The sequence below is a fragment of the Ranitomeya imitator genome, chromosome 5 (assembly GCF_032444005.1).
Source record: "Ranitomeya imitator isolate aRanImi1 chromosome 5, aRanImi1.pri, whole genome shotgun sequence".
Classification (NCBI taxonomy): Eukaryota; Metazoa; Chordata; class Amphibia; order Anura; family Dendrobatidae; genus Ranitomeya; species Ranitomeya imitator.
The window spans coordinates 562,980,031-563,004,369 of record NC_091286.1 but is presented as its reverse complement, the minus strand read 5'-3'; the positions used below and the strand labels follow the sequence as shown (position 1 = coordinate 563,004,369).

At 42.2% G+C, this 24,339-nt stretch overlaps 1 protein-coding gene across 2 annotated transcripts in view; it reads left to right on the top strand.

Moving 5' to 3' along the window:
- Window positions 1–24,339, top strand: part of MYO7B (myosin VIIB) — a 258,153-nt gene that overhangs the window by 51,941 nt on the left and 181,873 nt on the right. For both annotated transcript variants that reach the window (XM_069727694.1, XM_069727693.1), the window contains exon 3: window positions 22,500–22,607. In XM_069727694.1, the coding sequence (XP_069583795.1) occupies window positions 22,500–22,607 (108 nt within the window). The remainder of the gene's footprint in view (window positions 1–22,499; window positions 22,608–24,339) is intronic.

Below are 24,339 nucleotides of genomic sequence, written 5' to 3'. Positions count from 1 at the left end.
CAATGGTTCCTTTTTAAGTGAACCCTATCTCAGCTTTCAGACGTGCCTGATTCAGATGCATCTTATTCTGGCGTCTCTGACACCAGCATGTCTTATCATCAAGACTGGCTTAAAGGTACCTTCACACATAACGATATCGTTAACGATATCGTTGCTTTTTGTGACGTAGCAACGATATCATTAAGGAAATCGTTATGTGTGACAGCGACCAACGATCAGGCCCCTGCTGGGAGATCGTTGGTTGCTGAACAAAGTCCAGAACTTTATTTCGTCGCTGGATCTCCCGTGGACATCGCTGGATCGGCGTGTGTGACACCGATCCAGCGATGTCTTCACTGGTAACCAGGGTAAACATCGGGTAACTAAGCACAGGGCCGCGCTTAGTAACCCGATGTTTACCCTGGTTACCAGCGTAAAAGTAAAAAAAAAAAAGTACATACTTACATACTGCTGTCTGTCCCCGGCACTGTGCTCTGCACTCCTCCTGTACTTGCTGTGAGCGTCGGTGAGCCGGAAAGCAGAGCGGTGACGTCACCGCTCTGCTTTCCGGCCGCTGTGCTCACAGCCAGTACAGGAGGAGTGCAGAGAAGCTGAGCGCCGGGGACAGACAGCGGTAGGTAAGTATGTACTGTTTTTTTTTTTTTTACTTTTACGCTGGTAACCAGGGTAAACATCGGGTTACTAAGCGCGGCCCTGCGCTTAGTTACCCGATGTTTACCCTGGTTACCGGGGACCTCGGGATCGTTGGTCACTGGAGAGCTGTCTGTGTGACAGCTCTCCAGCGACCAAACAGCGACGCTGCAGCGATCCGGATCGTTGTCAGTATCGCTGCAGCATCGCTTAATGTGAAGGGGCCTTAAGTCTTTTAGCCAGCAGATGGGTAAAAGAGACAAGTACATCAGCAAATGTAACAGACGTTCGGTAAGTAAAACCATTGGAGCTTGGAGCCTTTCCACAGGGTAGATCTTTCAAAGGGCTCCAGAATTTCATCCGTAGAGACTGACATATTTAGTGAATCTAAAGGCCTCTATACACGAACTACTAAAATCGCTCAAATCTGCCAATAAAAGCGGGCTCAGCTGACAGCCTAATGTGAATGGAGTATCCCAACTCTCTCCCCAACAGATGATGTCGGGGGGGAAATGAGGATCCAGCATGTTTAATTTTGGACTGCCAATCCTTTTGTTCTGGGTGAGCTAAACCATATCCAGAGAAGTCTGTCAGGGGATGTTAGAAGAAAGACATTACATAAAACCTAATATCTAATTACTTAACATAAATTGGTAGGAGGAAGGTGCCAGAGGCATATACCATATTGAAAGCCTATCCATGGTTTTAGAAAATGGAATAAGACAGAGTTAGAGAAGAGTTTATCTTCCTCTATTTTTATCGTTGCTAGTTGCCGAAAAAGCTAGAGGAAATCTACAAATCGCAAAACGGAATATCTCTGAGCTGCCATAATGGGTCTATTGCAAGAAGGCCACCTCCAAACACTTTTAGTCTATTTTTAATAACAATATGTACGACGGTAATTGTAATATAACACTTTGTGTACTTGGCTGCATGCGATACCTGCAAAAAGCAACATGTGTTATCCACAACGGGCCCACTAGCCATACACTATTCACACATTAATAATAGGAATGCAGTGAACATATCCGCTTTTCTCGTCATTTAAGAGGATTAAAAGAGTCCCAAAACGGATCATTGACCTAAGCTTTTAAATTGGGAATCCTTCTGAATATTTGCCGAGGCTTCTGGGAGGATTCAACCTGAGATGGAAATTGATATTATAGTAGTCAGCTGCTGTTCATGCGGACCACTTTATGGTGATATTATCATTTCGTCATGTAAATCTGTTGATTTGGCAGTTTAAAGGGGATTTATTTAATGTAATGTAACAATGATGATAGGAACTGTTATGGATAGTGTTAAATATAAAAAAGAAATCTTTGGTCAACTTGCTGACGAAAGGGTTTATGAGAAACTATTGGTTGATCCAACTACAGTCATGGACAAAAATTTTGAGAATGAGACAAATATTAATTTTTCCAAAGTCTACTGCTTCATTTTTTCTAATGGCAATTTGCATTTACTCCTGAATGTCAGAGTGATCAGCTTAACAGCAATTACTGTACTTGCAAAGTTAATATTTGCCCAGAAAATGAACTTTAACTCCCAAAACACATTTCAACATCATTGCAGTCCTGCCTTAAAAGGAGCAGCTAACATCGTTTTAGTGATTGATCCGTTAACACAGGTGTGGGTGTTGATGAGGACAGGGCTGGCGATCAATCAGTCATGATTAAGTAAGAATGACATCACTGGACACTTTAAAAGGAGGCTGGTGCTTGGTATCATTGTTTCTCTTCAGTTATCCATGGTTATCTCTAAAGAAACACGTGCAGTCATCATTGCACTGCACAAAAATGGCCTAACAGGGAAGAGTATCGCAGCTACAAAGATTGCACCTCAGTCAACAATCTATCGCATCATCAAGAACTTCAAGGAGAGAGCTTCCATTGTTGTCAAAAAGGCTCCAGGGCGCCCAAGAAAGACCAGCAAGTGCCAGGACCATATCTTAAAACTGTTTCAGCTGCGGGATCGGACTACCAGCAGTGCCGAGCTTGCTCAGGAATGGCAGCAGGCTGGTGTGACTGCTTCTGCACGCACTGTGAGGCGGAGACTCTTTGAGCAAGGCCTGGTTTCAAGGAGGGCAGCAAAGAAGCCACTTCTCTCCAGAAAAAACATCAGGGACCGACTTATATTCTGCAAAAGGTACAGGGAGTGGACTGCTGAGGACTGGGGCAAAGTCATTTTCTCTGATGAATCCCCTTTTCGATTGTTTGGGACATCTGGAAAACAGCTTATTCGGAGAAGAAGAGGTGAGCGCTACCACCAGTCTTGTCTCATGCCAACTGTAAAGCATCCTGAAACCATTCATGTGTGGGGTTGCTTCTCAGCCAAGGTAATCGGCTCACTCACAGTCTTGCCTAAAAACACAGCCATGAATAAAGAATGGTACCAGAATGTCCTCCAAGAGCAACTTCTCCCAACCGTCCAAGAGCAGTTTGGCGCCCAACAATGCCTTTTCCAGCATGATGGAGCACCTTGCCATAAAGCAAAGGTGATAACTAAATGGCTCATGGAACAAAACATAGAGATTTTGGGTCCATGGCCTGGAAACTCCCCAGATCTTAATCCCATTGAGAACTTGTGGTCAATCATCAAGAGACGGGTGGACAAACAAAAACCAACAAATTCTGGCAAAATGCAAGCATTGATTATGCAAGAATGGACTGCTATCAGTCAGGATTTGGTCTAGAAGTTGATTGAGAGCATGCCAGGGAGAATTGCAGAGGTCTTGAAGAAGAAGGGTCAACACTGCAAATATTGACTTGCTGCATTAACTCATTCTAACTGTCAATATAACCTATTGGTACTCATAATATGATTGCAATTATATTTCTGTATGTGATATAAACATCAGACAAACACTAATAAAAACCAGAGGGCAGCAGATCATGTGAAAATATAATTTTGGTGTCATTCTCAAAATTTTTGGCCATGACTGTATGCGCTTTAAAAGAGAGTTACAGCTTCCGATCAGTGACACCTTATTAAATGGACTCATTGACCAGAAGCTGTCTGAATACTTATTTGTTGAAGCTCCTATGGTGCCTATACTACATACACTGCTGAAAATCCACAAGGATCTAGAAAACCCCCCTGGGCGCCCTATTGTGTCAGAGGGGGGTTCCCTGTTCAATAGGGTAGCCATTTTCCTGAACAAGGTGTTGCGTCGTTTTGCTACATCAGCAAAATAATAATAATCGTTATTTTTATATAGCGCTAATATATTCCGCAGCGCTTTACAGTTTGCACACATTATCATCGCTGTCTCCGATGGGGCTCACAATCTAAATTCCCTATCAGTATGTTTTTGGAATGTGGGAGGAAACCAGAGTACCCAGAGGAAACCCACGCAAACACGGAGAGAACATACAAACTCTTTGCAGATGTTGTCCTGGGTGGGACAGCACTGCAAGGCTGCAGTGCTAACCACTGCGCCACCGTGCTGCCCCCGTAAGGGACACTAATGATTTTTTGAATAAGATCAGTGGAATAGATGTGTCAGATACCACAATATTTGCATCATTTGATGTTGTCTCACTATACACCTCCATTGAGCATGAGAGAGGTTTACAGGCAGTCGATGTGGTGCTGCTTGGCTCAGACATGGCCCTAGAGTGTGCATGGCTGGTCCTCACTCTGCTGGAGTTCATCCTCAGGAGGAATGATTTCCTCTTTGGGGATGATTACTACCTGCAGAGGAGGGGTACCGCCATGGGGTCCAAAGTGGCACCCACTTATGCTAACATCTATATGGTGGTATTCGAGGACCAGCACATGTACAAATCCATCTACTGGCACCATGTCCGATCCTGGTGGCGCTATATCGACTATGTCTTTTTGTTATTTGGGATGGTGGATATGAGGATCTCCTGTGCTTTCAAAATTAAATTAATGATGTGTTTCCAGAATTGAAGTTTACTTTAACGTGTTCTACGGAACGAGTACAATTTTTGGACACGATGGTATACAAAAATGGCAGTTCCCTGGGTACAGATTTGTTTATTAAAGACACTGATAGGAATAATTTGCCTCTATACAACAGTAATCTTGCTAGGAGAATGGTAGATTCCCTTCCATGGAGTCAGTTACTTCGTGTCCGTAGGATAGTATCTGATGAAGACAGGATTGATCACAGATTGGATGAAATGTGCAATAAATTCATTATGAGGGGGTATCAGAAAAGAGAGGTTTTTAGATACAAGTAAAAGGCACAGAATTTGACGAGAGATGAAACACATAAAAAACATGCTGGACCTGTTTCTAAACATGTCCCATTTGTTTCCACTTATGGTCCAGCTAGTAGACAGATTGGTAATATCCTGAGGAAACACTGGAGTTTACTCCAGAGGGTTTACCGTCAATACCTGATTTTTCTTCTTTTCCTATTCTCTCTTATAGAAAGGGACAGAATTTGAAGGATAGACTTGTTAAATCAGATGTGGGGTCCTTTAAAAACTCCACACAGACCACCTTATGTCCTCCTAGGCAGGGAAATTTTCCCTGCCTTAATTGTGCATGCTGTAGTAACATGCTTAAGGGAGACTGTTTCTAGGACCCCGATACTGGAAGAAAGTTCTTTATTAAGAATAGATATACATGCACTTCTAGTTTTGTGATATATCTATTGGTGTGCCCATGTGGGCTGATGTATGTGGGGGAGAAGACGATGGAAATCAAATCTCGGATAAGTAAACACAAGAGCACAATTAGAACAAAATTGAGAGATGTACTGAAGCACATTTGTTAGTTTAGGCACTCTGTTAATCAGCTGATATTTAGGGTGATAGATAGGGTTCCTGGATCGCCCCCACGTAAGGGCAATGGGGTACTCGGTACCGGGTCCTTCAGTTCCCTCAGCGAGGATGTCACGGTGGCCCGACCCGGACCGTGGCCCTATGAGGAGCGCCCAGTAAAAGGCAGAGTTTGAAGATAACGGTAGTGTTCGTGACGCCACCTGTGGTATTCAGTCAGGAGGACCGACGCTGCTTATGGGTCCACTGAGGTGATGTTATGGCAGCTAGATGGTATACCTTCCCACAGGTGAAGTATTTCCCCAGGTCTTACCAGAAGTGTAGATGGTGATGGTGGATGATGTAAGGCGCGGTGAATAACGAGGACACAGTGGGTGCAGTATCTTTACCTTTACTGAAGGCTTCAACATCCACAGTCCAGAGTGCTGAATGACAGGGTAGGCAGGGTCCGGCCGGTCTGATGGCAATTCCAGAGTCCCCTTATCCAGGTGGAAATCAGTAGCCTTCCCCTTGCGCACAGTAACGTAGTAGGTCCCTACTTGCATTAGCTACCATAAGGTTCTCACTGTTGTTACTTCTCTCTCTCTGTCCCCCAGATGGATAGGACAAACCCGTATGACGGTGGTGGCCTGAGGCCATTTTATAGAGACCCTAGTGACGCCCCTCCTTCGCTATTGCCACCGTGTCTGCTTAGGTGTTTAGGTCGGACAGCCAACTTGGAATCGACTGCCCTGCCGGTCTCTGAAGTAAAGCATAGAGTCTATTACTCCCTCGGTGTTCCGGCCACCGGATCTGCGCTTCAGATGGAGGCAGCCTGCTTCTAGCTGGTCTCCCACTGATGTTTCACTCCTGTTGCTACGACTTCTGTGCTCACTCACTACAGCGCAATTCCTTTAGTGTCCTTTCTTAGGAGGCTGCCGCATGGGTTGCAGGCACAGCTCCGTGTCCTTCTGTCTTACTGAGCCTCTGATGTTCTTCCTTTTCCCTCTGTCTGCCTGACAGGTATTCCCTGGGCCGAGCCCAGTCTTCTTCTCTTCCTCTCCTTCTCCTCCCGACTCTCTGACTGACTAACTTCCTAACCAACCCACCAGTTTTACCCTACGTGAGGAGTGGCCTAGTGAATAGAACCCTTAGCTCCCCCTGGTGGACCAGCATGTGAAGTGTGTGTGTGGCTGTGATACTTGGCAGGGTGAACTCCTTTGGTGCCATCAGACGTAACATCACTCCCCCTGGTGGAAGAACGACATTACTGCAACGACCAGGACTCTGGGGCGCTGCATTCCCTTGCAAAGGAGGGGAGGTGATAGATTGAGGATTTTAAAGAAGAAAGAAATGAAATGGATTTCCACCCTTGGCATGCTATATCCAATGTGGCTCAATCTTGATTACAATCTACAGATTTCTGTATCTTGAATCCTTTGTAGAGGGGGCATTTTCTGGGGTGTAGTTGGAAAATTTTTGCCTTTTTTCTCATTTTTTTATTTTTATTTTTCTGTTTTATTAAGTTTTTTGTATTTGCTTTCAGATGTTGTCACGGGGAGTGAGAAGCTGACATGGGAAATTGGTGCCTGAAAATTGGACCTCAATGTTATTCTAAATATGTTTGTATATTTGCCCATGCCTTTTTTTCTCTCCTGGTAGTCATGTGACAATAAAGATGGAAAGTGTTTAGCAGGACTCACCGTGCCTGTTATTGGGCTACATACGCTGTGAAGAACATTTTTTATGTTGGGGCTTGAGCTACAGATATATACTTCCATTGACATGGATATGTCTGGAGTGTTTGTTCAGTATGAACGTATATTAAGAGGTATAGTGTGGCTCTTTAAAAGGGATGGCTTCATATGTATGTTGTCAGATGATGATGTCACCTGGGGATGTGCAGGCGTGGGAATCACGGTATCGGGGAGCGGTCATGTGATTTGATCCTGTGAGTGCCTCCTGGCTTCAGCGCTCTATTGCGCATGCACGAGTAGCACGTGTACACAGACCGGTTGACGGCAAATGGAGTCCCGGGTTAGAAACGCCAGAACAGTGTGAGTAGCGCTGAATAGCTGGTTTGAGCGCCATGAGTTGTGTGAGCAACGATTGGTTAGACATATAAACAAACAATGTGGTGAGTCTTGATTGGGATTTGGTTTCCATAACAATGCCCCTGGATTTATATGTGATTGGTTGTTTGTCTGACATTGTGGATTTTTTGTAAAATGTTTTGTTGTGTTTTTTTCTTTTTATGTGTTTTATGTTAAGACTGTGTAAGGAGGTTGCTTTCCCTGCTCCTTACCTGGAACCACTTAGTCAGACTGCTGGGTTGTCGGGGGGAAGACTTTCTGACCTGGACACAAGGGACCATGTGACGGCTGGGGCAGGAAGGAAGAGACGGGAGTGTGGTCAGAAGAGTGCTGGAGAGGAGAGCGCGCCAGACAGAGGGGACAGCTGCACAGAGAGAAAGAAGGCTGCAGCGCCGTGCTCCCCATGACAGAGTGCTCCCCGTGAGGGCACTAAGGCTGGAGTGAGAGTGGGGACTTGGAAGTCTCCATAATCTGAGACGCCATATCCCCCCTACAGTGACCTGAGCGCGCAGCCCTGGTTACCGCACTGACAAGCCAGGACCCCTGAGTGTGATTAAGGAAACTGCTCAAGGCGTGAAGGCGAGCCTGGTGGATCTCCAGCCTGGGTCTGAAGATTCTGCTCGTGAGACTCAGCCCGGAAGAAAGGAAGGGACGTTCACTCGAGAAGACGACCAAATTGCTTTACTACCTTGCCCAGCACGAGTTCCCGAAGAAGGAGAGAAAGTGCCAAGTGCTCCTGCGACGCTCGTTTTCGAGGTCCTCATTGATGAGAAGGAGGAACCACTAATATCATCCCCTGAGAGTGTGCTGGCTGTCAGCTCCCAAGATCCTGATCGGACAGCGGAAATCGAACAGCTGTGTGAGACGGGGCGTGTGGCTGAGAAGCCCTGTGAAGTGATGCCAGCGGAGCTGAGCACGGATGACGAAGAACCCGACATGCATCATCTTATTTCATCCGATTCTAGTTTTGACAAGAATGCTCCTGTCAAAGAGAGGGGGAGCTATAGAGAAGAAATACCTGTACTAAGCCCCCAGACTGAGGAACCCGAGCAAGAAGCCCCTACGCAAACACCTGCTACCGGCAAGGCTAAGAAGAAGAAGAGGGCAGCAGTTGTTGACGAAGCAGAGAAAGCATATCTCAACCTGACTGATGAGCAGCTCCTAAACCATTTAGTTTGGGAGTATGTACAAGAAGAAAGGCAGAAGGAGATGCGAGAATCGCAGGTATCTGACTCCCCTCAAAAGAACAAAGAGAAGCACGAAGAGTCCTCGCCCGTGGAATGGCGAGATTCAAGAGAGGGGGAATGTAAGGAGGTTGCTTTTCCTGCTCCTTACCTGGAACCACTTAGTCAGACAGCTGGGTTGTTGGGAGGAAGACTTTCTGCCCTGGACACAAGGGACCATGTGATGGCTGGGGCAGGGAGGAAGAGACGGGGGTGTGGTCAGAAAAGTGCGGGAGAGGAGAGCACGCCAGACAGAGGGGACAGCTGCACAGAGAGAAAGCAGGCTGCAGCACCGCGCTCCCCATGACAGAGTGCTCCCTGTGAGGGCACTAAGGCTGGAGTGAGAGTGGGGACTTGGAAGCCTCCATAATCTGAGACGATGTATCCCCCCCACAGTGACCTGAGCGCGCAGCCCCGGTGACCGCACTGACAAGCCAGGACCCCTGAGTGTGACTAAGGAAACTGCTCAGTGTGTGTGTGTTCGTGCTGCAGAGAGAGAGACTGTCGGCCTGATATCCAGAGACTCGCAGCAGAGTGGCTGTGTGACTTCCTGCTTCCAGCTGCACAGGGAGAACAGGCTGCAGAGGCTTAACCCCGTAGTTTCCAGTTTCCAGGAGACATAGAAGAGACTTCTATCCCCTGGTCTCCGCGGTATCAGTACAGAGATTGTGATTCCTGGTACAGAGACTTAACAGTGCAGAGCCCCTGATTCCTGGCTGTGCTGTAAAAGCTAAAGACTCAGAGCCTGTGCATACCACATTAACTCCCGAAACCCCAGGCAGCAGGCCCCTAGAGACTACTCAGCCCACGGGCAACAGAGAGACGACAAGTGCCGCTGTTTCTCGGCGCCTACGTTGGAGAAGACGACCCTTCAAGCAAGTCCTCATCAGGCTGATAAGTGTTCTTTTCTCAAGAAATCTTGCTTACTCCTGTTACACTGTTTGACTCCCATATTTTTGCACTGTTTTATTGCTAGTTATTTCCCACTGCTTCCTCCCTGCGAGGAGAACCTGATTCCTGTTAATAAACCCCTCAACTGTTGGTCTGTCTGTTCCGTGGTGACATACTCAGTACCTGCTTGCTATTACAACTGTATTTGATTATATAGTGGAAATAAGGTGTTTGGAAAAATAATTGCTTATTATGTGTATATTTAGTATTAAAGCAAGATGGGCAGTGCCTTGGTAGTGATTCGTGTACATGTGCCACCACACTATATAAGGCTGCCATTTTATGTTTTGTATATGCTTGATAAAGACCTATTACGGTCGAAACGGGGCATGATGGCAGAATAATGCTTTTTTAATTTTTCATCACCTGGATGGGATGCTGTTCAATTTTTATATTGGACTGTGTTTTCTTTCCAGTTGGGCCATTGGAATGGGACGTGCATCCTTGCATTGAAGTGCTGTCGGCTGCTACTTATTTCTATTAGGAATTATATTGTCATTTTTATTCATGAACCTGTATTTGAAATGTGACGTTGTGCAGATTCTGCAGGATCCCATTGGCTATTAGCAAGATTGTGTCCCAAAACCCATAAGCCAGTGGGGTTACTTGTGCATGTATTGGATATCTAAATGATCTTCCAGTGGTCCGGGGAGGTCAAAGCCCCAGCAGTCAATATGATTAACCACCATCAAGTAAATAGGGGATAACTTGGATTAACCCTTTTAACTGTTTGTTGATTTAGGACAGTACGTTTTACACTGCCCTTCTCCCTTATTTCATTCTGAGTTCATGAGTCAAATGAAAACTACATTTCAAGAGTGTTTTTTGCACTTTGGGTTGGACCTTTGTCCAATGTTGAGGCGGTGGCATTATTGTGTTCTGGCTGGCAGTGACCCAGTGAATAAGGATAGGAAAGCTTTAAATCAGCTACCAATGGGTCTCCCTTCCTTTTGTGCTTTATATAGAGGCCTGTACTGCTAAAATAGGCCAAAAAAAAACTAAAATCTTTGGGACATAAAAATGTCACTAATTCTTGGATTTACCAGCCTGCCTCTTCCCTAATCTTCATGTGATGTGATCCTTCAAGAGTTTGTACATTTTCTAGCTACAGTGTGAGTAGTGCGAAAATGGATGCCATTTATTCCTGCTGTGACATTGGGTTCACTTAAAGTAGAACCATCGGTAATGGGAAATAAACATAAAAAGTGATAGTAGATGAAATTATGAGCTTTTTTATGGTACAGGTTTTAATTTAATTTTAAAGAACATATTATATATTTTTATCTTTCTTATTTAAAAAAAAATCAAATTAATCCTTTTCAAGTGTACCGTAAATCATTTCTCTCTTTTGCTATGATCTCGTTCAAAGGAGGGACTTACGGTTAGTGTCTTCTCTATCTGTAATTTATTTTTTTTCCAATCAAGTTCTCGCTGCTTTTCTCCAGTGGAACCTTTTGTGGCTTCTATTCTAGGATATGTAAGTGACCATCAGTTGATATGTTGAATTCAAACCTATGGAGGGTGCAAGTTCTGGATCAGAGCTCTGCCCATTTGTCCTACTCTCGGAAGCGTCCGACAATTATCTGCACACCTATGACTTTTTTCTTCTGTCCCCTGTCTGGGAGATACCAATAGCTTTACATCTAATACTTGACTTGCTTCATTTAACTTCCCCTTGCCTATCCATTTTGTGCCACTAATGGTATTTTCGACCCTCGTATTTCTTTAGTTCTTTGAGAAAATAAATACTACGCAACACTAAAATGTATTATCAAATTTCCTTAGACATTCATCTTATCCGAAGTCATAAAAAAGTTAAATATTAGACTGAAAGATGTGTCCACCGTGTGCGTCAGTAGCTATGACATTACCATCTGATACACACTGGTCAGAGTACCAGGGGTGTTTCCATTTACTTAAAGGCACACATTGAAACATGTGTAAATTAGAGCAAGTTAGAAAAAACATTATACAAATGACATTAAATCCTATATACTGCATCAGCTTGCAGTGTGTATAAATTTTTTTTCAACTACTTGATCAATTACACTTTCAAGAATGAAATGTCAAATTTAGTACTTCCATGATTCAAAAACGTAATAAATTGATGGCACATCTCTGTGCGTACGTATTAGAGTCCTACTCGAGTCTGTCCCCAGATAACATACGTTGGCTCATATATCTCCTGGCCTAAATACTGAAGCATGCAGTGATGCAGTGATGTGTCACTTACTGGGCTGCTTGCTGTAGTTTTGATAAAATCATTGGTTTTCTCAGCAAGAAATTATCACTAGAGGACTGGTAAACCTGCTGCCATGTAGTCCTCCATATTCATGAGCTCTTTATAACCTTGCACCCACCACTTATTTTCAGTTTTTTTTGCCTATGCACAGTGTACACAAAAAGATGCCAATCAGTGGTGTGTGCGGGTTATACAGAGCTCAGCATTCAGAGAACTGAGAGTTCTGCAGCAGATAATACAGTGATTATATCAAAACTGCAGCAAGCGGCCCAGTAAGTCATAGATCACTGGAATCAGGGTCACTACCCCTACATCATTTTGCTATCAGATGAGATAGTAGAAACCTGGTGATAGATTTCCCTTAAAGCAATTTTTTACTACTAGACTCCTTATTAATTACCTCAGTGTGCTGCATAAATTAAAATAATGTGCATTTACCTTCAGGACCAGCCCTGCTCCTCTGCGCTGAACCCTGTGCCCCAGCAATGTCACGTGACCGCTTGACACAGGAGAGTTTTTGTGTGACGGTGCATCCTAAGTGATGTAAAGAGGGCTCGTGACTGGCTCTTTTTAATAATTTAGCAGGCTACTTCCCCGCCTGGGGAAATTATTAAAAAGATAAGTCTTTAACCCCAGACTTTATTTTTATTTGCACAAGTCATATGTTCATCCTCACTGGGGTACAAGGGCATCAGGTAAATAAAAGATGGATTCATAAAAGAGCGCGTTTTTTTTTTTAGCATAGAGTCAATTTCCTTCAAAATGTCGCTTGATGGTTGTGGCATTTATTACAACGTCAGGATTGAATAATCTTACTATAGTTACAATGAACTATATTATACAATAATACAATGAAATGTGTCACTTGGAACTAAATAGACACAAGTCTATTGCAATGCTTGTTATGCATAAAAAGTTTCATTATACAAAAGGAAAATGTGGCGTGAGGGCTATAATCTACAGCATAAGGCCGGCGTCACACTTAGCATAGGAAAATACGGTCCGTTTTTTACAGGAGTAATACGCAAAAAAGTTCCTGAACAGTGATCCGTATTCAACGCGAGGATGCGATTTTTTTCTCAAAAAATTATCCATGTGTCATCCGTATGGCATCCATACGGCGAGATTTTCTCGCCGGCTTGCAAAATGGACATAGAATGGACCCATGGGCTCAAATATTTGTGAAAACATATATACAGTCTATATATACTGTATATATATATATATATATATATATATATATATATATATATATATATATATATATAGTTAATCCAATAATTAACCACTTGTATGCAAGGTATATGTCATGCACCAATAGACATAAATCATCCCAAATAAAAGACACCGTACAACAAAAGACACCGTATAAAATTATTTTTATTAATAATATTTTAAAGTAAAGAATTAATATACATAAAATATAGCTGATAAATAATGAACACTCTATAATGGTATAATAGGACACCTGCTAAATAATACAAAATAGATAATTTACCCCTACACTCATATGACACATAAACAGCACTAATCAATATTTGCACTCACAAAAAATGTATATATATAAAATATGTATAATAGTATAATAAAAAGAAAAATTATATATATAAATATAATAACAGATCAAAGTGCAAAAATTGCAAAAGTAGTACAAATATTGTGCAAAAATGCAAAAAACTGTGCGACAATAGGATACAATAAAAAATCAAAAGAGCAGCATTATGCAAAATTAATGTGTGTGATAATAATGATGGTGAACAAAAAAAGAAGTTGCAGATTAATATTGCTCAGTGCACATAATTATATTGCACACAACCCAAAGAAAATTTGTTATAAGTGATAGAAATGATGATAAACAAAGAAAGAGGTTGCAAATTAATATTGCTCAGTGCACGTAATTATATTGCACACAACCCAAAAAAATGCATATATATAAGTGCAAATAGTGCTATAATAACATACTAAAAATTAAGGCTAAAAAGTGCAAAGAAATCTCAGTATAACAAGCAATATTGCAACCCCTGCATAAAATATAAAATGTGCTGCTATAAAGTGCAAAAAGTGCTGATACTATTAAGTCACTACTATGTACCTATATTGCACAGTTACCACACTTAGGCCAAAAAAGAAAGTGGTGCAGCAATAATAAAGTGCAAACAGTGCCTTACTGAGTAGACCGCTACTCAGTAAAATGAGTAGCATGGGTGAAATGAATAAAATCCATTGCTAACAGAGGCTCCACATTTCTATAAGTGCTCAAACCCTATGCATGTTTCGGCTGATGCCTTCTTCCGGGGGCACAGGGGAGTGGGAAGAGAGACACTAAGTGCCAGAATAGGCGCATCTTACAGTTGTGCCTTTTCCGGGGTGGCTGGGGGCAGATGTTTTTAGCCGGGGGGCAATAACCATGGTCCCTCTCTAGGCTATTAATATCTGCCCTCAGTCACTGGCTTTCCCACTCTGGCGGAGAAAATTGCACGGTAGCCCACGCCAGTTTTTTCCGTGATTTAACCCTTTTATTTAACACCTAGAGCTCCCAAATTTTGCACACATACACTTCTAATATTAGTAATATGCAAATAAAAAGGGATATGAAATGGTTTACTGTATGTAACCATGTCTCATATCCTTTCGGTTTGGTAAGGTGATAGCAAAAGCCGGCAATTGAATTACCGGCTTTTCTGCTGTCTAGCTCTGTATTAAATATAAATATATAAATGAAAGTCAGTCTCCAGAAACGCAGTAGCCCGCACCACCTCCTAATGACACAGCTGAGTTCTCACGCCTGTGAACAGAGATGTAGCCGCCGGACCTCGGGTGCTTCTGCCGACAACACATGCCAATAAATCCAATCGAGATAAAGAAAGGCAGCACTCACCGATCCATCCGAGACAGGTACGGTATCTTTATTGTTACAGATTAAAAGTCTTCACGGCCGGGGATACAGATTCCAAAGAGTGCGGCAAGCCTGACGACGGCCGTTTCGCACCCTCCTGGTGCTTCTACGGGTCAGTGCACTGACCCGTAGAAGCACCAGGAGGGTGCGAAACGGCCGTCGTCAGGCTTGCCGCACTCTTTGGAATCTGTATCCCCAGCCGTGAAGAGTTTTAATCTGTAACAATAAAGATACCTGTCTCGGATGGATCGGTGAGTGCTGCCTTTCTTTATCTCGATTGGATTTATAAATATATAAATGTGAGTTGGGCTCTGCATGCCACCACATTGGATTTGAAATGAAACCTCTACAACAGAATTCAAGTGCAGATTGTAACGTTTAATTTGAAGGGTTGAACAAAAATATCTGATAGAAAATGTAGGAATTGTACACATTTCTTTACAAACACTCCACATTTTAGGAGGTCAAAAGTAATTGGACAAATAAACATAACCCAAACAAAATATTTTTATTTTCAATATTTTGTTGCAAATCCTTTGGAGGCAATCACTGCCTTAAGTCTGGAACCCATGGACATCACCAAACGCTGGGTTTCCTCCTTCTTAATGCTTTGCCAGGCCTTTACAGCCGCAGCCTTCAGGTCTTGCTTGTTTGTGGGTCTTTCCGTCTTAAGTCTGGATTTGAGCAAGTGAAATGCATGCTCAATTGGGTTTAGATCTGGAGATTGACTTGGCCATTGCAGAATGTTCCACTTTTTGGCACTCATGAACTCCTGGGTAGCTTTGGATGTATGCTTGGGGTCATTGTCCATCTGTACTATGAAGCGCCGTCCAATCAACTTTGCAGCATTTGGCTGAATCTGGGCTGAAAGTATATCCCGGTACACTTCAGAATTCATCCGGCTACTCTTGTCTGCTCTTATGTCATCAATAAACACAAGTGACCCAGTGCCATTGAAAGCCATGCATGCCCATGCCATCACGTTGCCTCCACCATGTTTTACAGAGGATGTGGTGTGCCTTGGATCATGTGCCGTTCCCTTTCTTCTCCAAACTTTTTTCTTCCCATCATTCTGGTACAGGTTGATCTTTGTCTCATCTGTCCATAGAATACTTTTCCAGAACTGAGCTGGCTTCTTGAGGTGTTTTTCTGCAAATTTAACTCTGGCCTGTCTATTTTTGGTATTGATGAATGGTTTGCATCTAGATGTGAATCCTTTGTATTTACTGTCATGGAGTCTTCTCTTTACTGTTGACTTAGAGACAGATACACCTACTTCACTGAGAGTGTTCTGGACTTCAGTTGATGTTGTGAACGGGTTCTTCTTCACCAAATTAAGTATGCGGCGATCATCCACCACTGTTGTCATCCGTGGACGCCCAGGCCTTTTTGAGTTCCCAAGCTCACCAGTCAATTCCTTTTTTCTCAGAATGTACCCAACTGTTGATTTTGCTACTCCAAGCATGTCTGCTATCTCTCTGATGGATTTTTTCTTTTTTTTCAGCCTCAGGATGTTCTGCTTCACCTCAATTGAGAGTTCCTTTGACCGCATGTTGTCTGCTCACAGCAACAGCTTCCAAATGCAAAACCACACACCTGGAATCCACCCCTGACCTTTTAACTACTTCATTGATTACAGGTTAACGAGGGAGACGCCTTCAGAGTTAATTGCAGCCCTTAGAGTCCATTGTCCAATTACTTTTGGTCCCTTGAAAAAGAGGACGCTATGCATTACAGAGCTATGATTCCTAAACCCTTTCTCCGATTTGGATGTGGAAACTATCATATTGCAGCTGGGAGTGTGCACTTTCAGCCCATATTATATATATAATTGTATTTCTGAACATGTTTTTGTAAACAGCTAAAATAACAAAACTTGTGTCACTGTCCAAATATTTCTGGCCCTAACTGTATATATATATATAGATATATATATATATATATATATATATATATATTCTCAGCTACGGACTGGGGATGAAATTCAGTCCTGGCATTTGAAATCACACAGGCCCATGTTGTCCCCATTCCCAAGAACCAGAAGGGATATATCATTAATATTACCCTGGATGAAGGAAAGGAAGATTTTCTACAAGACCAATATTCCTAATGATACCCGTGGCTGCTAGGGTAAGTGACGTAGTCAGCAACTTTGTGCACCGTCACAACTCTTAACAGTTTGGGTATCTTGAGAACACCAATTCTGTTAACCCCTTAACCTGAAAAAAGGTGTGAAAACCACATAAAACGACCAAAACTGGAAACTCAATTCTATAAATAATTTTATTGAACATATAAAATATTGTACACAAAACTCATGACAAAATCTAGGACATAAATGGTACAATGTGGGACCATGGTGCGAGACAATATGGATGTATTATGCTATGTGCCTCGTACTATGGTCCATAATTATTTAATGAGTTGCATTAGCATTATGGGGTTGCATTTATTTATTCTCTTTCCCCTCCTTGTTTGAATTTTCCGTTTTATTCCCATTTTTTCTTTTGTTATTTCTCCCCTCCCCTCTATGTTCATATATATATATTTTTTTATTTTCTTTTATTATTTTTTTATTTTTTTCCCTCACTTACAATCATTGCCTCTTTGGTCCGTTCACCGCTGCGGCGCCGCCTGTACGCATGCGCACTTGGTGCCGTCAATCTCGGCGACTTGCGGCGTCTTTATGCTTGAGTAGTCGCCATGGTCTCGGGTCTCCTGGGCGACGCCTGCGTCACTTCCGGTTGGCGCCGCAGCGGTCTTCGGCTTCCCTCTATTTAAACCCCGCCGTCCTGACCATGACACGCCCCCTGACGAAGGAGCTTGCCGGCTCCGAAACGCGCGTCGGGCTACCAGCGGACCGGACCCAGGGACACCGGAGAGCTCCCCCAGTTTTGAGAGGTAATACATATGGGCTGAGCGGCCGCTAGCCCATGGAGTTATATTTAGATTCGGACTACATTTGGTCAAATTTTGACCATGGGGGGATCTATGTAGGCAAGGCTTATGGTGCATCCTTGATTCTCTTCCCCACTCGGTTTTCCTAGGGATTTGTATGTGTTGCTGGGCTACAGGCACTTATTTTATTAACCCTATGTGGTATAAATTGTAATTATCAGTACATTGTAGCGCCTACATCCTAGGATTAGTCTTAGCATTATTTTATGCCCCATATCCTTATGATTGATATCTATACTCTGGTGTCCTCTCCTTTATACAGCCATGTTTTATAACTAGGAGTCTGTGGTTTCCGATCCGCTGGCACAATCACATCTCTGTGCGCTGTCTCGCACCATGGTCCCACATTGTACCATTTATGTCCTAGTTTTTGTCATGAGTTTTGTGTACAATATTTTATATGTTCAATAAAATTATTTATAGAATTGAGTTTCCAGTTTTGGTCGTTTTATGTGGTTTCCACACCTTTTTTCATGTGCTGTTGTACGGCTTGGTTTGAATATAATCCCCTATAAAAGCAACAGATTAATATAGACTCTACTTTAGTGATGTTGCTATTGAATACCCTCATTCTTGTATAACCCCTTAACCTCCAAGGGTGGTTTGCACGTTAATGACCGGGCCAATTTTTACAATTCTGACCACTGTCCCTTTATGAGGTTATAACTCTGGAACGCTTCAACGAATCCCACTGGTTCTGACATTGTTTTCTCGTGACATATTGTACTTCATGATAGTGGTAAAATTTCATTGATATTACCTGCATTTATTTGTGAAAAAAATGGAAATTTGTCGAAAATTTCACAATTTTCCAAATTTGAATTTTTATGCCCTTAAATCACAGAGATATGTAACACAAAATTCTTAATAAGTAATTTTTTTTGTTACGGAGTTATAAGGGTTAAAATTTGACCAGCAATTTCTCATTTTTTCAACACCATTTCTTTTAGGGACCACATCACATTTGAAGTCACTTTGATGGGTCTATATGATAGAAAATACCCAAGTGTGACACCATTCTAAAAACTGCACCCCTCAAGGTGCTCAAAACCACATTCAAGAAGTTTATTCACCCTTCAGGTGTTTCAAAGGAATTTTTGTAATGTTTAAAAAAATGAACATTTAACTTTTTTTCACAAAAAATGTAATTCAGGGTAACAGGAGAAATTGGACCCCAAAAGTTGTTGTAAAATTTGTCCTGAGTACACTGATACCCCATATGTGGGGGTAAACCACTTTGGGCGCATGGCAGAGCTCGGAAGGGAAGGAGCGCCATTTGACTTTTCAATGCAAAATTGACTGGAATTGAGATGGATGCCATGTCGCGTTTGGAGAGCCCCTGATGTGCCTAAACATTGAAACCCCCCACAAGTGACAACATTTTGAAAAGTAGACCCTCTGAGGAACTTATCTAGATGTGTGGTGAGCACTTTGACCCACCAAGTGCTTCACAGAAGTTTATAATGTACAGCCGTAAAAATAAAAAATCATATTTTTTCACAAAAATGATCTTTTCGCCCCCAATTTTTTATTTTTCCAGGGTAACAGAAGAAATTGGGCAGCAAAAGTTGTTGTAAAATTTGTCCTGAGTACGCTGATACCCCATATGAGGGGGTAAACCACTGTTTGGGAGCATGGCAGAGCTCAGAAGGGAAGGAGTGCCGTTTGACTTTTCAATGCAAAATTGACTGGAATTGAGATAGGACACATGTCGCATTAGGAGAGCCCCTGACGTGCCTAAACATTGAAACCCCACACAAGTGACACCATTTTGGAAAGAAGACCCCCTAAAGAACTTATCTAGATGTGTTATGAAAACTTTGAACCTCCAAGTGTTTCACTACAGTTTATAACGCAGAGCCGTGAAAATAAAAATTTTTTTTTTTCCACAAAAATTCTTTTTAGCCCCCAGTTTTATATTTTCCCAAGGGTAACAGGAGAAATTGGACCCAAAAGTTGTTGTCCAATTTGTCCTGAGTACGCTGATACCCCATATGTGGAGAGATTCACCGTTTGGGCGCATGGCAGAGCTCTGAAGGGAAGGCGCTCCGTTTGGAATGCAGACTTAGATGGAATGGTCTGCAGGGGTCTCATCGCATTTGCAGAGCCCCTGATGTACCTAAACAGTAGAAACCCTCCTCAAGTGACCCCATATTGGAAACTAGACCCCAAAGAACTTATCTAGATGTGTTGTGAGAAGTTTCAACCCCCAAGTGTTTCACTACATTTTATAACGCAGAGCCGTGAAAATAAAAAATCATTTTTTTTTCACACAAATTATTTTTTAACCCCCAGTTTTGTATTTTTCCAAGGGTAACAGGAGAAGTTAACTACAAAGTTGTTGTCAAATTTGTCCCAAGTACGCTGATACCCCATATGTTGGGGTAAACCCCTGTTTGGGCGCACGGGAGAGCTCAGAAGGGAAGGAGCGCTGTTTTACTTTTTCAACGCAGAATTGGCTGGAATTGAGATCGGACGCCAAGTCACGTTTGGAGAGCCACTGATGTGCCTAAACAGTGGAAACCCCCAAATTCTTACTGAAACCCTAACCCAAACACACCCCTAACCCTAATCCCAACACTAACCATAACCCTAACCACACCCCTAACCCTAATCCCAACCCTAATCCCAACCGTAAATGTAATCCAAACCCTAACTTTAAGCCCAACCCTAATCCTAACTTTAGCCCCAACCCTAACTTTAGCCCCAACCCTAACCCTAACTTTAGCCCTAACCCTAATTGGAAAATGGAAATAAATGCATTTTTTAAAATTGTATTATTTTCCCTAACTAAGGGGGTGAGGAAGGGGGGTATGATTTACTTTTATAGCGGGTTTTTTTAGCGGATTTTTATGATTGGCAGCCGTGACACACTAAAAGACGCTTTTTATTGCAAAAAATAGTTTTTGCGTCTCCACATTTTGAGAGCTATAATTTTTCCATATTTTGGTCCATAGAGTCATGTAAGGTCTTGTTTTTTGCGGGACGAGTTAACGTTTTTATTGGTACCATTTTCGGGCATGTGACATTTTTTGATTCTTTTTATTCCGATTTTTGTGAGGTAGAATGAACAAAAACCAGCTATTCATCAATTTCTTTTTTGGGGAGGCGCTTATACCGTTCCACGTTTGGTAAAATTGATAAAGCAGTTTTATTCTTCAGGTCAGAACAATTACAGCGATACCTCATTTATATTTTTTTTATGTTTTGGCGCTTTTATACGATAAAAACTATTTTATATCAAAAATAATTATTTTTGCGTCGCTTTATTCTGAGGACTATAACTTTTTTATTTTTTTGCTGATGATGCTGTATCACGGCTCATTTTTTGCAGGACAAGATGACGTTTTCATCAGTACCATGTTTATTTATATCCGTCTTTTTAATCACATGTTATTCCACTTTCTGTTTGGAGGTATGATAATAAAGCGTCGTTTTTTGCCTCGTTTTTTTTTTTTACAGTGTTCACTGAAGGGGTTAACTAGTGGGACAGTTTTATAGGTCGGGTCGTTACGGACGTGGCGATACTAAATATGTGTACTTTTATTGTTTTTTTTTTAGATAAAGAAATGTATTTATTGGAAGAATATATATATATTTTTTCTTTACTTAGAAATTTGTTTGTTTTGTTTTTTTACACATGTAAATATTTTTTTTAACTTTTTTACATTGCCCCAGGGGGGGCATCACATTATATTGGCAGATCGCTGATCTGTCACTTTGCAGTGTACAGTGTCAGATCAGCGTTCTGACAGGCACTGCAGGGACGCTTGCCGGCGCCTGCTCTGAGAAGGCGCTTGCAAGACACCTCCCTACAGGACCCGGAAGGCCCCCCCACGGCCATTTTGGATCCTGCCTGCAGGGAGGAAGAGGTAGGAGAGTGCTTCGAGGGTCTCAGGGAAGCACACAGGGAGCCCCCTCCCTGCGCGATGCTTCCTGTGCCGCGGGAACGCTGCGATCATCTTTGATCGTAGTGTGCTGGGGGTAAATGTGCCAGGAGCGGTCCGTGACAAGGCAGCCCATGATTAGACAGGCCCTTCTGGCATTTGCCAGAATTGCCAAATGGCCAGTCCATAGGCATTCTATGTGTAGACATTTTTTTTATCTATTCTATTCTAACTTGTCAATGTGATTTTACTGTACACCGCACTGAATTACCGGCTTTTCTATAGAACACCGGTGCGTATTTCTCGCAAGTCACACGCATAGTCCGTGTGTAATCCGTATTTTTCGTGCCCCCATATACTTTCATTGGCGGATTTTTTGTGCAATACGCTGACAAACGCAGCATGCTGCGATTTTCTCAGCCCGTAAAATACGGCAGAGAAATATACGGCAAATAGGAGCTGCCCCATAGAGAAACATTGGTCAGTGTGCTATGTGGGTTTTTTTTGTGCCTCTCATACGTCCGTATTCCTCTCTAGTGTGACCCCGGCCCAAGTGTTTCTTTGGACAATAAAAATGAAAACCAGTTTATCACTCACGAAGGAAAAGCGCAAAAGCTCAGTATCGAATGATCCAAAAGATGATGCATTATTATATACAGACATGTGTTTTCTATATACTTTTTCTGATATTTGATTTTAAGCCACAGTTTCTTCGGACAATATTGATACCATGTACTGGTTTTAAAAATGTTTTGTGTACCTAGCATTACATACAGACTGACAAAATATAAACAATTATATTTTGCCTGTGCTCCACCCTTCACCATTTTGCTTACTAGTAGCAATATATATATATATATATATATTTTTTTTTTTTTTACAGGGGGAACATGTCTGGTTGGAAATCCCATCTGACAGTCGAATACCCATTGGTGCTGTGGTTAAGGATACACATAATGGACAGACCTTGCTTGAGGATGATGATGGCAAGGTAAGTGTCACTTATGTTTGTAACTTATATAGATTTAAAAAAAAAGCTTTAAGGCTACTTTCACACATCAGTTTTTTGCCGTCAGGCAGGATCTAGCGAATTTTTAAAAAAACGGATCCGTTGGAAATTGTGAAAAACTGATGCGACAGATCCATTTTTTTGCTGGATCCATTTTTTTTTTTAAACCCAGGGAGAGAGAGAAATCGAGGGCCCCCGAATGGAAAAATACCATTTCTGGGCATGTGCAGTTGAAAAAAACAATCCGTCACCGGAGTCCATCATTGACGGATTCCGACGCCATAGGCTTCCATTATAGGAAAAGCTGGACGGCGCTGGATAAGGCGCTGTCCGTTTTTCACCGGACACGAAAAATGTTCATTTGTCTGGCCACCGGATCCAAAATTTTTGCCGGATCAAAAACAACATTCAAGAAGTTTATTAACCCTTCCGATGCTTCACAGGAACTAAAGCAATGTGGAGGGAAAAAAATGAACATTAATTTTTTTCACAAAAAAATACTTTAGCTCCAAATTTTTTATCTTCACAAGGTTAACAGAAGAAAATGGACCATAAAATTTGTTGTGCAATTTCTCCTGAGTATGCCAATACCCCATATGTGGGGAAAATCCACTGTTTGGATGCACTGCAGGTCTCGGAAAGGAAGTAGCACTGTCTGACTTTTTGAAAGGAAAAATGGCTGAAATCGAGAGTGGACGCCGTGTTATATTTGAAAAGCCCCTGATGTGGAAACAGTGGAAACCCCCAACAAGTGGCCCCATTTTGGATACTAGACCACCTTAAGGAATATACATAGATGTGTGGTGCTTCACAGAAGTTTATAGCATAGAGGTGTGAAAATAAAAAATCACATTTTACCCACAAAAAATGTAATTTTAGCCCCAATTTTTTTATTTTCACAAGGGTAACAGGAGAAAATGGACCCCAAAATTTGTTGTGCAATTTCTCCTGAGTACACTGATACCCCATATGTGGAGGAAAACCACTGTTTGAGCACACAGCAGGGTTGGGAAAGGAAGTAATGACTTTTGCATTGCAGAGTTTGATGGAATGGTCTGCAGGTGTCATGTCCTGTTTTGGAGAACCCCTAATGTGCCTAAACAGTGAAAAAAAAACTCAAGTTACCCCATTTTAGAAAATACACCCATCAAGGATTGTCATATTTAAAAAGTAAATTTTTGTTACAAAAACATTGTTAATAGTAGAAAACGGACCTCATAATTTATTGTGCAATTTTTACCAAACGCAACTATACCCATTATGTGCTCAAAAACTTCTGCTTGGTCACATGGCAAGGCTAAGAAAAGAAATAGTGCTATTTGCCTGGGATGGATTGTGAATGCCATGTCGCATTTGAAAAGGCCCTGAAATGTGAAAACAGCAGAAACCCCCCACAAGTGACCCCATGTTGGAAACTAGACCCCTCAACAAATTCATCTAGGGGAGGAGTGAGTATTTTGAACCCATAGATGCCACGCAGAATTTTATAACATTGATACGTGGAAATATGACATTTTAGTGGTAAAAATGTAATTTTTGTATTTGCTACAAATTTGTCAGGTACACAAGGGTTAATAGGTGAACCTAGATCCACAATTTATTGTGCAATTTCTCCCGAACAAGGTGCTGCCCCATATGCTGTCAGAAATTACTGTTAGGCTACATGCCAGGGCTGAGAAGCAAAGAGCTCTATTTGGCTTTGGGAGCACAGATT